At 40.6% G+C, this 14258-nt stretch overlaps 1 protein-coding gene and 1 long non-coding RNA gene across 3 annotated transcripts; one reads left to right on the top strand and one right to left on the bottom strand.

Moving 5' to 3' along the window:
- Positions 1-338: 338 nt before the first annotated feature.
- LOC108874448 (uncharacterized) lies at positions 339-1383 on the bottom strand. The gene is made up of 3 exons (XR_001959682.2): positions 1177-1383; positions 763-852; positions 339-673 (listed from the first exon to the last, which is right to left on the bottom strand). It is a non-coding gene; the product is annotated as an uncharacterized LOC108874448 (long non-coding RNA).
- Positions 1384-1999: 616 nt separating this feature from the next.
- fbxw5 (F-box and WD repeat domain containing 5) lies at positions 2000-11528 on the top strand. 2 transcript variants are annotated; one of them, XM_018662910.2, is made up of 10 exons: positions 2000-2125; positions 3365-3560; positions 3692-3849; positions 4475-4658; positions 5270-5418; positions 5611-5943; positions 6054-6237; positions 6362-6509; positions 7173-7385; positions 9090-11528. In XM_018662910.2, the coding sequence occupies exons 2-10, from the start codon at positions 3374-3376 to the stop codon at positions 9373-9375; spliced, it is 1842 nt and encodes a 613-aa protein (XP_018518426.1). In that variant the 5' UTR covers positions 2000-2125; positions 3365-3373; the 3' UTR covers positions 9376-11528. The 2 variants fall into 2 exon arrangements, with proteins under 2 accessions (XP_018518426.1, XP_018518427.1); XM_018662911.2 differs by lacking the exon at positions 2000-2125 and adding an exon at positions 2241-2262.
- Positions 11529-14258: the final 2730 nt, after the last annotated feature.

Here is a 14258-nt window from a genome sequence, read left to right as displayed (position 1 = left end):
TTAAAAAAAAAAAAAAACACACAAGAAACCTGTCTGAGAGTCCCTCACTTAAACACTTACTTTACTAAGAAACACTCACTTTAACTGGGAAGTTAATCAAAAACTATAAAGATTGGTTGTGAAAAAGTTCCCAATGATTCTACTTTAATATCTTATAATTCAGTATCGTTTCCTCGTCTTAATGAATAAACCAGTTTTCTGTCTTTAGTCAAGTGATTGGCTCCTGCAGTTGTTTACTTCCTCCACATGATGACGCCAGATACCCACGAAAAGAGAGTCTCACAAGAGAGAAGTGAACCTCTCCAGGAGAGAGTATAAAGATGACACAGACAATTCGATGATCTAAACCATTTATTTAATTTGTTGGACTACTATATTACCATACAGGTGATATTATGGTACATACAGGAGATGTGAGTCGCTTCTGAGCTACTGCTGCACTTGTTAGTTGTCAGACGTTGTCCGGCTTCCCAACAAGGAGTTTTCAGACAAGTCATCATTATAACAACTGCAGACAAACACTGACGGACATGTAGGTAAATGAATTTATATACAGATAAATGATCAGGTAGAGAAATGAGGACGTCTCTTCTGTCCACTCTCCCAGGAGGAATTAGGGAAAGGTTTGACTGGATCGGTGTTTCATCACTGGAGACAGTCCACACTTTCTGCCCTGCAAAGTGAAAGAAAACCACAGTTTAAGCATCAAAACTGTGTAGATCATTATTTTGAGATGGTATCATTTGACACAATGAAGAGCACCTTTACTCTGGTAGAGTCATCCTGCTGCTGTCCTCTCCGTCTTTGAGGAGCCACAGCAGGAAATTATCCAGTTTGCTGCATTACGCAACACTGTAGAGAAACAGTGTAAAACAAGCAGGAATGAGTATTTTATCTGTTGGTAGTATCAGCCATGCTGCTGCCAAGTCTCTTCTGCTGAGATAATGTTGTAGCAGGTAACCTGATCCTGCCCCTATCAGGTTTAACAAGCTCCTTCTGTACACAGCATCCTACAGTGTATTTTCATGACTTCACTTCATTAAAATGTACTTCTACATTTAAAAGAATAAAACAGTCAATGGGAAAATAGATGTCATACTTCACCTTGTTTATAAAAACCTGTTTGCTGCTAAACTTAAAAAAAAAAATAATCAACAATTCTGTTTTAATACTTACAAGAGAATATTTGTCACAGCATCGCTCCACTTTATTTCCTTAAAGGTCCAGTCCAGCTCTGCTGTTCCTGCACAGTCAGTGTTTCTAGTGAAGTGTGCACTCACACTACGAGCCAATGACACAGCGTTTTTCAGTCACACAGCCTCTAATACTCCACTGACTGATGCTCACTGTGGTGTCAATGACCTGAGAGCCACCTCACAGATATTTGAGGTATAGTATTACTGGTTGCATGTGTTTCTAATGCTTACTTCATGGGCGTGGAAACAGTGGACAGAATTTGCTACTGACAAAAAGTGAGATCAGAACAGTGTATAAATTAATGGTCAGGGATTTGTTCATTCTGTATCTATGAGCAACTGTGATAAAATATTGAATTAAAGAAACAATTAGAACAGTAACTTCTTCTGAAACACAGCGTGTCAAATAACTGACAATATGTAGCAACTGCAGTGAGTCAGAGTGACTGCTAGAAAGGTCTAATCTGGGTGAGTGTGTCACTCTGTAAACCTATAAACTTATATGTCGATTGAAAGTCAATGGGTGTCTCCACAGGTAAAGGAACACAACTGTATGTGTGAGAATATTAAGCTAATTTGCAAGTGGAATGAAATTTCCAACAGACAAAAAATGTGACAGCACAAATGTAATATTTTTTACAATAACTTTATTAATACTTGGGCAGGATCATTAATAACAACTTAAAATAGAGTGATCATGTAGATTTCCTGTTCTCAAACCGGCTCTAAGAACCCACTTTGTTGACATCAGTGCTGCTACCTGTTAACACTGGATAGATTGAGTTGGTCTTGCAGCCGTGGTTCTGTTATCTGTTGGTAGAGTCTAGTGGCTTCACCGCTACCGGAGGATTGTTGTCATTTCTCAGTAGCTAGCCTTTAGCGCTAGCTGGACGTTTGATTTTCTCCTCCAACATACTTTGATCCAGCAGGTTGGTCTGAGTTTATGTCAGCAGCGCTGTACTGAGCCAAGCTGATTAACTCGTACAGTGAAAGCGCTGATTTATTAAAGAAGCCGCTTGTCGTCCAAATTAAATCGTCGGACGAAGCTAAAAAGTTGAAAACAAATGTAAGCTAACGGCTAGCTTAACGTTAGCTTGATAGATATATGTGGCTAGCTTAGCTGTAAACAAATCAGATTTTGATCAACAAATACACGTAAATGTCCACTTGTCATCAGATCTTTATCTTGCTAATGTTTCGTAGGTCAGCTGAAAGGCTGTACAGTTTGCTATCAGTGTAAACACAGTAACTTGTTATCTTTTTAGCTCGGCGACAAAAATGTCCATGTTAGGTCATCTTCTCACGACGGCTTGGTTCAGCAAAGAAGAGCCGAGTTTTAGTACTTACAGCTAGATAAGAGTGCAGGTTATTTTTTTTAATAAAGTTTAGTTCACATTAAATTCCTAGTGTTACACGGTTGTTTGAGGTCTTAGTTAAGGATATGCCACGCTAACATGGCTCTACTCCAGAAACGACTCTGCAGGGTTTATCACTCAGAGAAACATTTAAACATGGGTCCATGTGTCCATGTCCAGCATGTGACATGCCGAGTAATATATTAATGATATTTGTCATAGGATGCACAGCTCAGTGCTGTGTGTGCATTGTAACTCCACACCAGTGGAGCTGTCAGTCTCACATTATAGAGGTGGGGCCTCAGGGTTTTTATGGTGGTGTAGTTGTGTTTTATAGTCAGGTGTTTCTAATATTTTGTCCACCCCTTTTATATCAGTGAAATCGCTGAAAGTCCTCTCTGTCTTTGTTTGTGGATGAAAATGATTGATCCCTTTTAAATGGAGGCGCGTCAGTTACTACAAACTCATGCTGTTCAAGTTTTTTTTAAACCCTAGGAACTCTGTTTTATATTCTAGTGGAGATCTAAAAGTTTCCAAACATGCCAAATATGGGGATTTGGGGTATAAAAAGCTGCACAGCACACATGATATCTAGAAAATTCCCACTCCCACTGATTGAACAATGCCGTCATAAAAAGCCTGGCAAAGTTGTGACAATCTGATTCAGAACATAATGGAATCAGATCAGTTTTACAACCATAAAGCAACTTCAGGGGAAACAAAAAGGGGGAACTGTATGTTAAGTGGATTAATTTGCTTTCATGTAACACTGCACCCATGTGCCTGTTGCGTGTGTGTGCGCGTGTTGCCCAGGATGTTATTATGGAGTGTGGCCCAGTTCTGCCAGACAGCCTGGTGTTGGAGATCTTCCTGCGTCTGCCCCATGATGCTGTGCTGAGAGCTGGTCTGACCTGCAGACAGTGGCTGGCTGTCTCCAGAGATGAGTTCCTGTGGAAGGAGCTGTTCTACAGCTACTACCGCATCCCCCGCTCTGTACCCCGACACCCAGGTAAAATATACTTATTATGTGTTTCTCAGGGGAGTTAAAAGACTGCAGTTATTTATTACAAAAACACACCTTTCCTCTAGATGTTTGACTGGGTAAAGCTTTTTAATAACTTATAATGTGCCTTCATGCAGCGGCTGTGTCGTGGTACAGGGAGTTCAAGCGTCTGTTTGACTGTATCCCTTGTGTGGAGGTTCAGACGCTGAGAGAGCACAGCGACCAAGTCCTCCACTTGGCTTTCTCTCACAGGGGTCACCGGTTCTCCTCCTGCTCCAAAGACTGCACTGTTAAGGTAGGGATTAAAGTATTATTGGTGTCACTTTCATCCTGGATCTTATTTACTTACTTTCTGCCAGAGTGACAAGTGACTGGGTTCAGTATCTGGTAACTTATCTAACTGTAGGGCTTTTCTTTTCTCTGCTTTATTGATAGTCCTGCTCTAAAGTACACAATTCAGGGCCAAAGCAAACTACAGCAGGTGAATGCAAAAAATAGATAGAAAGATTTAACACAGTGCTGCTCACAGTGCAGCTAATATGATAAATGGAATAGTTAAAATCTGTGATTAAAAAACAGTTTCAGTTATAATAATAACATTACTTTATTTCTCCAGCCTTTAACATTTTTGTTCAAGGTTTTTTGTTTTTATCAGAGAATATAAAATATATTTATAAAAGATATAAAATATCTTTCTGTCATATTTGTGGTTTGAAATGTTGGAGTTTGTTTTGGTGGTTGACTGCTTATGTTGTGGGAGCAGCTCAGCCGGTGAACTGGTAAGATAACACTATAATGTTTAGTTTTCAGATTTTTTTTCCCAGCCTGAGCTGATAAATGTGTAACCACCAGCAGCCGTCATCCTCCTTATTACCCACTCCTTTATTTCCAAACCTTGTCCTCTGCTTTCTTGTGTGCAGCTGTGGGACACAGAGCGGCCAGATGGAAACATCTCATTGGTGCACAGCTCCAGCATGCGGCAGTTCAACTGGGGCTACACCCAGTTCTCCCAGTTCAACGCTGACGACAGCCTGCTGCTCGTCTCTGGTGTTTACCTGGGCCCGCACCACTCCTCTTCTGGGGAAATTGCAGTCATCAGCCTGGGTAGGAACACAAAAAACGAGATGACTCAACAGTTATCATTTCCTGTTGATGTCACTTGAAGATGTGTTACTTTGTAGTTTTCACATATTATAGAGTTTTTACTCCTATGAACAAAGCTGTCGTCGTTCTGTGTGATAACCTTTGATTAGATTAGATTAGACCAAAAAAATAAAGGTCATATGCTTTTAGAAGTCATGTAATTACAGTCTCATGTTATTACTGTATCACATGTTGATTCATGGTATTATAAAAATGCTTTTAGTCTCATTAAATTTTTTAAACAACAGAAATGACAATGGTATGGTCAGCATCACAAAGTATTAGCTTGTTTATTACATAGGTATTTACATATGTACCTATGTATTTATGTACAATAAACGTGTGTTATTTCCGTGTAAAAACAGCTGTGAACTGGCTAAACTCTGATCTGACAGAAAACAGAACTGTCTGCAGTAAAGCAAGGATACAGTTCTGTTTCGTTGCAGCTTTGTTTTACTTTACCTGTTACTATCTCTCTCTCTCTCTCTCTCTCTCTCTCTCTCTCTCGCCGCTCTCTCTCTCGCTCTCTCTCTCGCTCTCTCTCTCTCTCTTTGTTTTATGCACCGTCACAGAAAATTACACATTGCTGTCACGGGTGAGGAACAAGCCTTACGATGTGTTTGGCTGCTGGCTGAATGAGACCCACCTGATCTCTGGAAACCTGCACTGGATAGGCAACATGACCTCCTGCTCTGTGCTCTGGCTCAATAAAGCCTTCCAGGTGAGATGCACAGCAGCAGATAATGCTCTGTAGATGTAGCACCTGTAGGAGGAAGTTCTTTGACCGTACACTGGCGTATATTATTGTGGAACAGTGCATGAATGTAATTACAGAAGTAAATGCAAAATTCTAATGAATCCCCGTCCCCCTTACTGTCTTCTCTCCTCCTCACCCTTTACCTTTCTGCGACAGGACATCGAATCAGAGAACGTCAACGTGGTCAAGCGCCTTTTCAAGATCCAGAACATCAATGCCAGCACCATCCGCACAGTGATGGTGGCCCACTGCCGTCGCCACGACAACCCAGACTTGGTGCTGGACTATGAGGCCCAGTCTCAGGCTCAGAGACAGAAAGGGCACCAGCAGCGGCAGCACCAGCCCCTCCTCTTCGACCTGGGAACCTCCGGCAGTGAGGAGGAAGAGGAGGAGGAAGAGGAGGCGTGTCAGAGGGAAGCAAGGTGTCAGGGCCTCTCTGCTCCACACCATGCCCAGCCCACCATCTCAACCCTGGAGCATGTCATGCAGGTGAGCTAGGTGAAGCAGTCTCAGGCATTTAGTTCCATTTTTAAAGTGTTATTAGTTCTCACTCTGCCTCTTTTTTGGTCCTTCTCTCTCTCCTTCATTATCGTCACCAGAGTCGTAAAAATGTAGGGCCCATGGAGCTGGAGATTGAGACACACGTGGCCCAGATGATGGGCAGAGCCCACACGAAAGCACCCGACTCCAACCTCATCGAGCCCTCTGAGCCTGGGGAAGGAGAAGACAAAACATACTTACTCTTCACCACCGGCAGCCTTACATACTCCCCTCACCAGATAGGTATGGTTGTTTCCAAGCTGCGGGGCCCAAACCAAATACAGTTCAACACATGTATGAAACTTTGTGTGAGAAAAATCAGACACGGTGCCTCTCCTTTCACGTGATAATTGTTCGTCCCTTCCAGGTATTAAGCGGATCAAGCCCGACCAGATGACGACCTGTGGTCCTGTCCTTGGCGAAGAGCGGAGCTCAGATGAGTTTTTTGATTCCCTGGACCACGTCATTGATATCCACGGACACATTATTGGTATGGGCCTTTCTCCAGACCACAGGTAAGTAACTGAAGACAAGCATTATACACATAGAATGTAGAAAATACACTATATGGCCACATTTCATTACCCATGTACTTTTTTAGTCTGTAGCTGTTTTTCACATTCACATTTAATTTCCATTTGCTGCAGCATATAATGATACTTTAGACTTTAGAAGTTATCCTGCAACTTGGTGGCAACAGTTTAGGGGAAAGCCCTTTCAACATTTCACAATAACAGTGGCCTTGTGCACAAAGTCAGGTCCATAAACAAATGGGCTGCTGAGTTTGGCCTGGAAGAACTTGACTGGTTTGTACAGAGCTCTGACTTCAAACCCATCAACACCCTTATCATCCATCATCAAAGCTCGACGTCACTAATGCTCTTTTGTCTGAGTGGAAATGGGAAATCCCTGCAACAGTCCAGTAGACTGGAGGCTGTTACAACAGCATGATAATGCCCATGATCTTGGGCTGAATGATCAATTATCACATCTCAATCTAATGTGTACATGTCCACATACATTTGACCACGTAATGTAGCATCACACTATATTTTTCTGTCCTATAAAGTCCTGTAAATAGGTCTTGACACTAGCTTAGTACAAAGCATGTATAGCAGCAGCAGCTTATAGAAGTGCCTTTACACCCCTAACTCCACTCCTCTCCTTTCCATGATCAGGTACCTTTATGTGAACAGCCGGGCTTGGCCGGCCGGATGTGTGATCTCAGACCCCATGTCTCCACCTCCCATCGCCGAGGAGATAGACCTGCACGTCATTGACCTTAAGAGCTTGAGGGAGGAGAGAAGGAGCCTGCGCGCTCACAGAGCCTTCACACCTAACGACGAGTGCTTCTTTATCTTCCTCGACGTCAGCAGAGACTTTGTAGCCAGGTGGGTGACAGATTGTGTACTTTCTGCAAAAATATTTTATCTCTCAGATGAAACTCTCGCACGTCCAGTCTTTACCATTAATTTACCCATACTTAGCAATAGGGAAGTGATACTGAAACAGTGGGAAATCAGTTCCCACAATTTTACTGCTCACGTCGTAGTTGAATATCTTAAAACTTTCTTTTTAGCAGCAGAGGGTTTTTAGCAGTTTTGATGTTTGAACGGTCACATAGTCACATAGTTTTAAAGTGGTGCTTACCTGTAGCTTGTGTAAACGACAGAGGATTCCATCATCACCGGAACAATTTGGTGAATTTATTTATATAATGTTACAGAATATATCTGTCAACGCAAACGATGTGAGGACGGACAGAGACGTGGAGTCTGATATTTTAAGTTTAATTCAGGGGATTTCCGAGGCTGTTGAGTCATAGAAGAACTGATAAAATAAAAAAGTGGCAAATGTCCGAATTATTCAAACCAGCTTTTATGTTAAGGTTCAAATCCGGTGAAAAATACCCCATATATACAGCCTCTTGAGTTGGAGTTGAGAGGATCTTTGACATTGTAATGATAAAGCCTTACAATATTAACAGGGGTACAAGGGAAAAATGCATAAGCCAAAAGTTGCATGTAAATTAAGCACATTTCTGACAAATGCTTTATCTTGGTATAAAATGTATGTTCTGCTGGTTTTATCCATTATTTTATCATTTTCATCATCATTTCATCGTACATATTGTTTATACTGCATATCATTCAATCATGGTCTTGAGGCAGTAAACAAATGAAAATCTGAATCTGGAATAAGCATTATTCACCATAGTATTCTCACACAGTATAACAACCACATTGTTCAGCTTTATTCAAGTACTGTAATGTTTTTGATTTGATCATGTTACACATTCGTGTCATTTTCAAAAGCCAAAATAGAGCCAAATTAGAAATTAGAGCTGAAACAAAGAAGTAATTAATCAGTTAGTCAGAGAAAATTAATCAGCAGCAATTGGGTAACTGCTTAATTGTTTTAAGCACAAATTCTAAAAATTCACTTGTTCCAGCTTCACACATGAGAAGATTTGCCGCTTATCTTTATCTTATTTCATATGACAGGGAATATATTCAGCTTTGGGACTGTTGATCAGAAGACATCAGTTTTGGCTTCTAACCTATTTTTGTGCACAAGTCTGAAAATAATGTAACCAAAATAAAAAGGTTACTGTTGTTGAACCCTTGTGATTAGTCATAACCCCGGCCTTTTATGAAAAATAACTCTTCAGTTTTACGTTCAAAAAAGTCAGAATGAGTAAAAGACAAATCGAAACTTAAGTTTCAGAGGCACAAACATGGTAGAAATGTAAATTATATTTTGCCTTGCCGATCTTTTATCTGAACCAATTCTGTGTCAACAGCTGTCACAGTGATATGAAAATCCTTTGAAAATCCTCCACCGATAAAATTAGGAGATGTAGGGCTTTCAGTGTGTAATTTGTCAAGTTTGTGTGAAGACAGAGTCCAGTACAAACCAAAATACACCTACGGTAGTGCTACCAAGGCCAAAACAGCTCATGGGTGGGATGGCCTATGTAAAAAGGTTCATCGATAATGAAACTAATCTGTTGTAGCCCTAGTAATGACAGACTGAAGCACAGTATCTCACTGTGAAGGCTTTACTGACCAATGTCTTCACTCTCTTACCTGCAGTGGAGCTGAAGACAAGCACGGCTACATCTGGGACCGTCACTACAACATCTGTCTGGCCCGCCTGGCGCACGATGATGTGGTGAACTCGGTGGCATTCAGCCCTGCTGACCAGGAGTTGCTGCTGTCCGCCAGCGATGACTCCACCATCAAGGTGTGGCGCTCGCCGCGCATGGTCCGCCTGGCGCAGGCTCCCGCCCGCCCGCCGAGGCCCCGCAACCTCCTGTCGTCCTGGCTGAGCCGCAACAAGAACTCCACATCTGCCAGCAGTGTCAATGGAAAACCATGAGTCAGGTTGGAAAACACTTAAGAGTGGGAGGGAGCGGGGAGAGGAAAGTTTGATCTTTTTCCTCTGCGGTGTGAATATATATACACTCCATGTATATGTACAGTGTGGTTACAGTCAGTGGTTTTGCTTGAGCGCACGCCGTTGTGACCCACAGCAGTGCCCGGCGTCTTCAGCTGACAGGAGACAAAATGTGATGTTGACTCAGGGTTAGACACAAGGGAGCGCCGTTGCACCAACAAAAGGACAGACTGCGTTGCTGTTTGCAATGAAATGTTATCACAGATAGAGATAGTGTGGAGCTGACACCTTAGACGCACAAGACAGACGTTCACAGACCTGTACCCAAGAGATGGGTTTCGTCTGTTTTTATCTGTAATGTTGCGCCTGAACAGGTTAGACACAGGACTCCTGGACCTGAGGTGTAAATGCACTGCAGAGATGGCACCTTATAATCGCGGTTGTCCTGTCCTGCTCATCAGAGGAAAAGTGCTGCACCTGAAAATGATTTCAGAAATCTGTTTTGTCCTTATTAATGGATATATCCAACCGATGTCTTGAGTATAAACACCCTGTAAACCCAGTTTTCAGAGAATTATAAAACCGTTCAAAACCAAAAGGGAAAAAGATACTGAGCAGCATTTACTGCAATCTGCCTTGGTTTTTAATGACATCCCATCCTGTTGTTTTTGTTCCCCAGAAATGATCGATCACTGTTCTTTTAAATGTAGAATTACTGAGTAATTTCATCTAGAGGATTTGTTTGAGTAACAGTTAGCGAGAAGCGTGACTGTGTACAAAAATTGTTGTGTGTGTAGCAAATTGTTATTGGGCCTATATTATGTAGAAACGTTTTTAAACACCCCCCTTCATTAGTAGCACAAACTCACACCCTTTAATATTGTCAAAAGACTGAGTCTGACACATCAGGATTCATCAGAAACTGATGCCTCCTGGACTTCTTTTCATTACAAGATGATGATTTTCTTTCCTCATAATTACATGTGATAGGCAATTTATTTCAAAGAATAATTTTCTCACTTCATGTCCAAAATCTCAATATAGAGTATGAAATACATGGATATACTTGGAGCCCTTCCAAAAAACACTGCAACTACATACAGGTATCTTCATTTTAGTGCAGTGTGATCCATTTGGTCCTGTGTTTGACTTCACCTGTTCAAAACTATATGTTAATTTACCACTTAACCACCTCCACCATCCAGAATTTGTCCTGAGATGCATTATATTCTGTCAAATAGTGTGCACATTAGAGCAAGTATTACATTACTTATTTATGTACTTTATATCCCTTTCAGAATACATACTGGGGTGATAATCATTATTTTAACATGGAACAAATTGAATTGTTAAATTCAGAAATATTTGTAAAATATTGATGAGATATGAAATAAATACATTCATTAATTTGGCAGTTTTATAAAATTGTAATTCTGTTAAAAGAACAAGTTGTACATGATTGTTTTAGGCACTATTTGATGTGAGCAACAATAATACAGAAAAAATATCAGTGGGTAAAATTTCATGGACATTTGAAGTCACACAAATGTCACCCAAACATAGACATAATACATGAGTGTAGTACAGTTTTAATCTTGACAACCACTGCTGCGATTGGATTGTGTTCAACCTGAAAGTCTTGAAATGTTTGTGTGTACATGGGTTATCCCTTGACTTTCCATCATACTCGTCAGGTCTTCAGGTCCTTCTACTTTAACCGATCAAACATGGCTCTAAGAAAAGCAAAAGAAAAACTAACACATAACAAGCGAGCCTTGAGACTTTGTTTTTCAGTTGCAGTTTAACCAGCACAAGGGTCAGGTACTTTACCTGGTGCATATTTATGTTTCCATGGAGATTCCCTGCTGTAGGAGGTTTTCCTGTAACTGATTTGAAAGCCCTTTAAATTCATTGAATGTGCACGTCTCAGTGAGTTCAACACTTCATCAGCTGACTCTTATCACCAGTTGAACAGTGTTTTCCTTGTTTTGAAATGTGTGTAATAAGTCATGAACTCTCTCCTTGGCTCCCTTTGACAGCACTAAATGTTACTTTTACTGTAGCCCCATCGCCATGTTCACTGCCTACTCCCCTTAAATAAAAAGCATGCCCTTTAAGGCCACAAGTCTCAAGAAGTGTCAGATTTATATTTTCTTCTAAAAAAACTTTTTAGTAAAAGGTGTGTTACCTCACTCACTGCCTTACCTCACTGACAAAAGTCTTTCTGTCTTGTTGGCGCTCAAATTAGAAAGAGTCCAGACACACTGAAACAAAGACACAGGAAACCTGTTTGGTGTATTAAGGGTCAACACTAGTTACCATGGGAACTACCAGGTTACTGTAGGCTTCCTAAACTAAACACAGTACATGTTGTTACTGTTGATATTGGTGGTGATTAATAATAACTGCAGCCTTAAATTCTAATTTTCTCTGTTGCAGCGAAGCATGGGACAATGTAGTCCAGATTTGATAAGTCTGAGTATAGTGGACTTTGATGTAGACCTGGTCCAAAGTGGTCTGGACAGGGACAGTTAAATTCAGTTTTCACAATTAGAATAAAGGTTTTTCAAATCTGAAACTGGGTTTTAAAGAGTCTTAAGCTTCTCTGACACAATCTAGTATAGACTGGACAAGTCTAAGTACGGTGGTTTTTTATCTGGACCTGGTCTGATGTGTTCCAGAAGTGAAAAAAAGCTGTGAAATCTCCCTTTTTTGCATTTTCACAAATAGAATAAAGGTCTCACAGGTGTGGCACTGTGTTTTAACCCTCGTGTTGTCCTCTGGGTCAAAGTGACCCGGTGGCCAACAATGTGCCTTTGTGTGTGTGGGTGTGTGTGTAGTAGTAGTAGGATTTGTTGTTGTGCATGACATTTGTGATTCTGAAGCGGTTATCTTTTGTTTTTGAATAATAGTAAGAAGAAAAAAGTATACGGAATATGAAGGGCAACGGGAGGGTTTAAGAGTCCATAGCTTCTCTGAGACAGTTTAGTCCAGATTTGATAAATCTAGGTGTATTTCTAAATCTATACCTGGTCTAATGCGGTCTGTATCAGAGTAATTCAGTGATAGTTAAGCCTGTTAAGTCCATGGGTAAACTACAAATACCTCATTTAGCCTAATTTTAATAGTGCCAAGTTGCCAAAATGTAAAGAAATATGGAAACAGAACAAAATCACCCTTATCTTGATTTTGTCTAGAAAACCCCTGTCCTAAAGTCATGCTAGCTGCTCTGTAAGGCTGTAAGGCCAGAACAAGGACATGGCATTTTTGTATAAAATGACTCAAATGATTATTCAATTATCAAAATAATTGCTGATTATTCTACTGTCGACTAATTGAGTAATCAAGTAAACATTGCAGCTCTAAAAAGTATTGGATCAACAGAAATTATGACCTAATGAGTGGGGGATCATCAACATGATATGAATGTCTGAACCAAATTTAACAGCAATCCATCCAATAGATGTTGAGATATTGTGCTAAAAGTAGTAGTAGTAGTAGTAGTAGTAAGTAGTAGTAGGATTCGTCCTCTGGGATCTCGGATGTCTGTACAAAATGTAATGGCAATCTATTAAATAGTTGGACCAACTGTACATAGAGTATGTACTTGCACACTCATTATTCAGATCAAAATGGCCACAGGTCACATGAGAGAGGGGCTTTTGTAAAGAAATAAAATAGCCTTAGTGTTTGAACAGCTGCCCTCCCTCTGCTAGGAACTTTCCACTGATCTGGGTTGGTCTGCTTTAACTGTGCCAAACCATACCGATCTGTGTCATGTCGACAGCGTGTACAGTCCGCGCTGCAGTAGGTTACCTATCTTGGTCAGCTTATGAGTTCATGAGGAAGGATGCATCTGTGGTTAAAACGCATTGGCTCACTATGCATCTAACACCATCACTTACTGAGTCACACTGAGGCTTTAGTCAAAAAGGTGTGGTTTCATTTTCTTGAAAAAATATTCACTGGTGATAATGCGAGTCTATAGCCACGCTAGCAGATCTGTGAGGTTGCAAATTCTAACACATGCTGATTTTAAGCTAGGCTACAACGTTTACCATGTTCACCATCTCTGTGTTAGCATGTTAATATTTGCCACTTGGCTCTAAACACAAAGTGCAGCTGATCAGAATGTTAATAGGTATTTGGTTCAAATAAAAAATGAACAAATTAAAATGTTGACCAGATAATGGCTCTCGATGAAAAGTTAAAAGCACCAAAGTTATGACCATTCACCCTCAGAGGAACATTAATGTGAGCACCAAATTACATGTCCAAATCCATCCAATGATGGATGTGATATTTCAGTAGAAACTACAAATGTCAGTCTCATGGTGGCACTGAGGGGAGTCAGGGAATCACCAGTCAAAGATTCATCCAGTAGCTGTTGAAATACTCCAGTGTTGGACTGACTAACTGATTTATGACCAAATACTTGCAAAACTAATGGCATTCCCACCCACTTTAGGTAATGGAAACATAATTAATTCTTGAACCACTGATATGCATACAAAGCTATGAACAAAGTTTGAGGCTTGTATTTTCTCTGTAAGAGGCGCTGATGAACTTTCAAGTTTGTAGTGTAGCTATGATAAGATGCTATCTTTTCTTAGACTTGAAAAAATTCCCTTCAGAGTCACAGACAATACACAAACTGTAATGTGACTTCACATACCTAAACTGACCTTCATTTGTTAAGTTAGTGGAGTTCCCCTTCATATCTTTCAAATATATTTTTGTAAAACGACCTCAGCCAGCACATTCTGCACCAACACTAAAGAAATAAACAGTACACCGTGTCAACATTCATATCAACGGCATAACAGCAACAAACAAGACAACCAGTAACTGGGTTAACAGTTTCT

This window comes from Lates calcarifer, linkage group LG9 (genome assembly GCF_001640805.2).
Source record: "Lates calcarifer isolate ASB-BC8 linkage group LG9, TLL_Latcal_v3, whole genome shotgun sequence".
Classification (NCBI taxonomy): Eukaryota; Metazoa; Chordata; class Actinopteri; family Centropomidae; genus Lates; species Lates calcarifer.
Note: the sequence above shows the minus strand (reverse complement) of the source record. Positions and strands in the feature narration are given on the sequence as shown.

Coding starts and splice junctions, on each gene's coding strand:
- fbxw5 (XM_018662910.2), top strand. CDS start 3,374: ATGGAGTGTGGCCCAGTTCTGCCAGACAGCCTGGTGTTGGAGATCTTC. Junction 5,944..6,053: donor CCCTGGAGCATGTCATGCAG/GTGAGCTAGGTG, acceptor TATCGTCACCAG/AGTCGTAAAAATGTAGGGCC. Junction 6,510..7,172: donor GGCCTTTCTCCAGACCACAG/GTAAGTAACTGA, acceptor TTCCATGATCAG/GTACCTTTATGTGAACAGCC.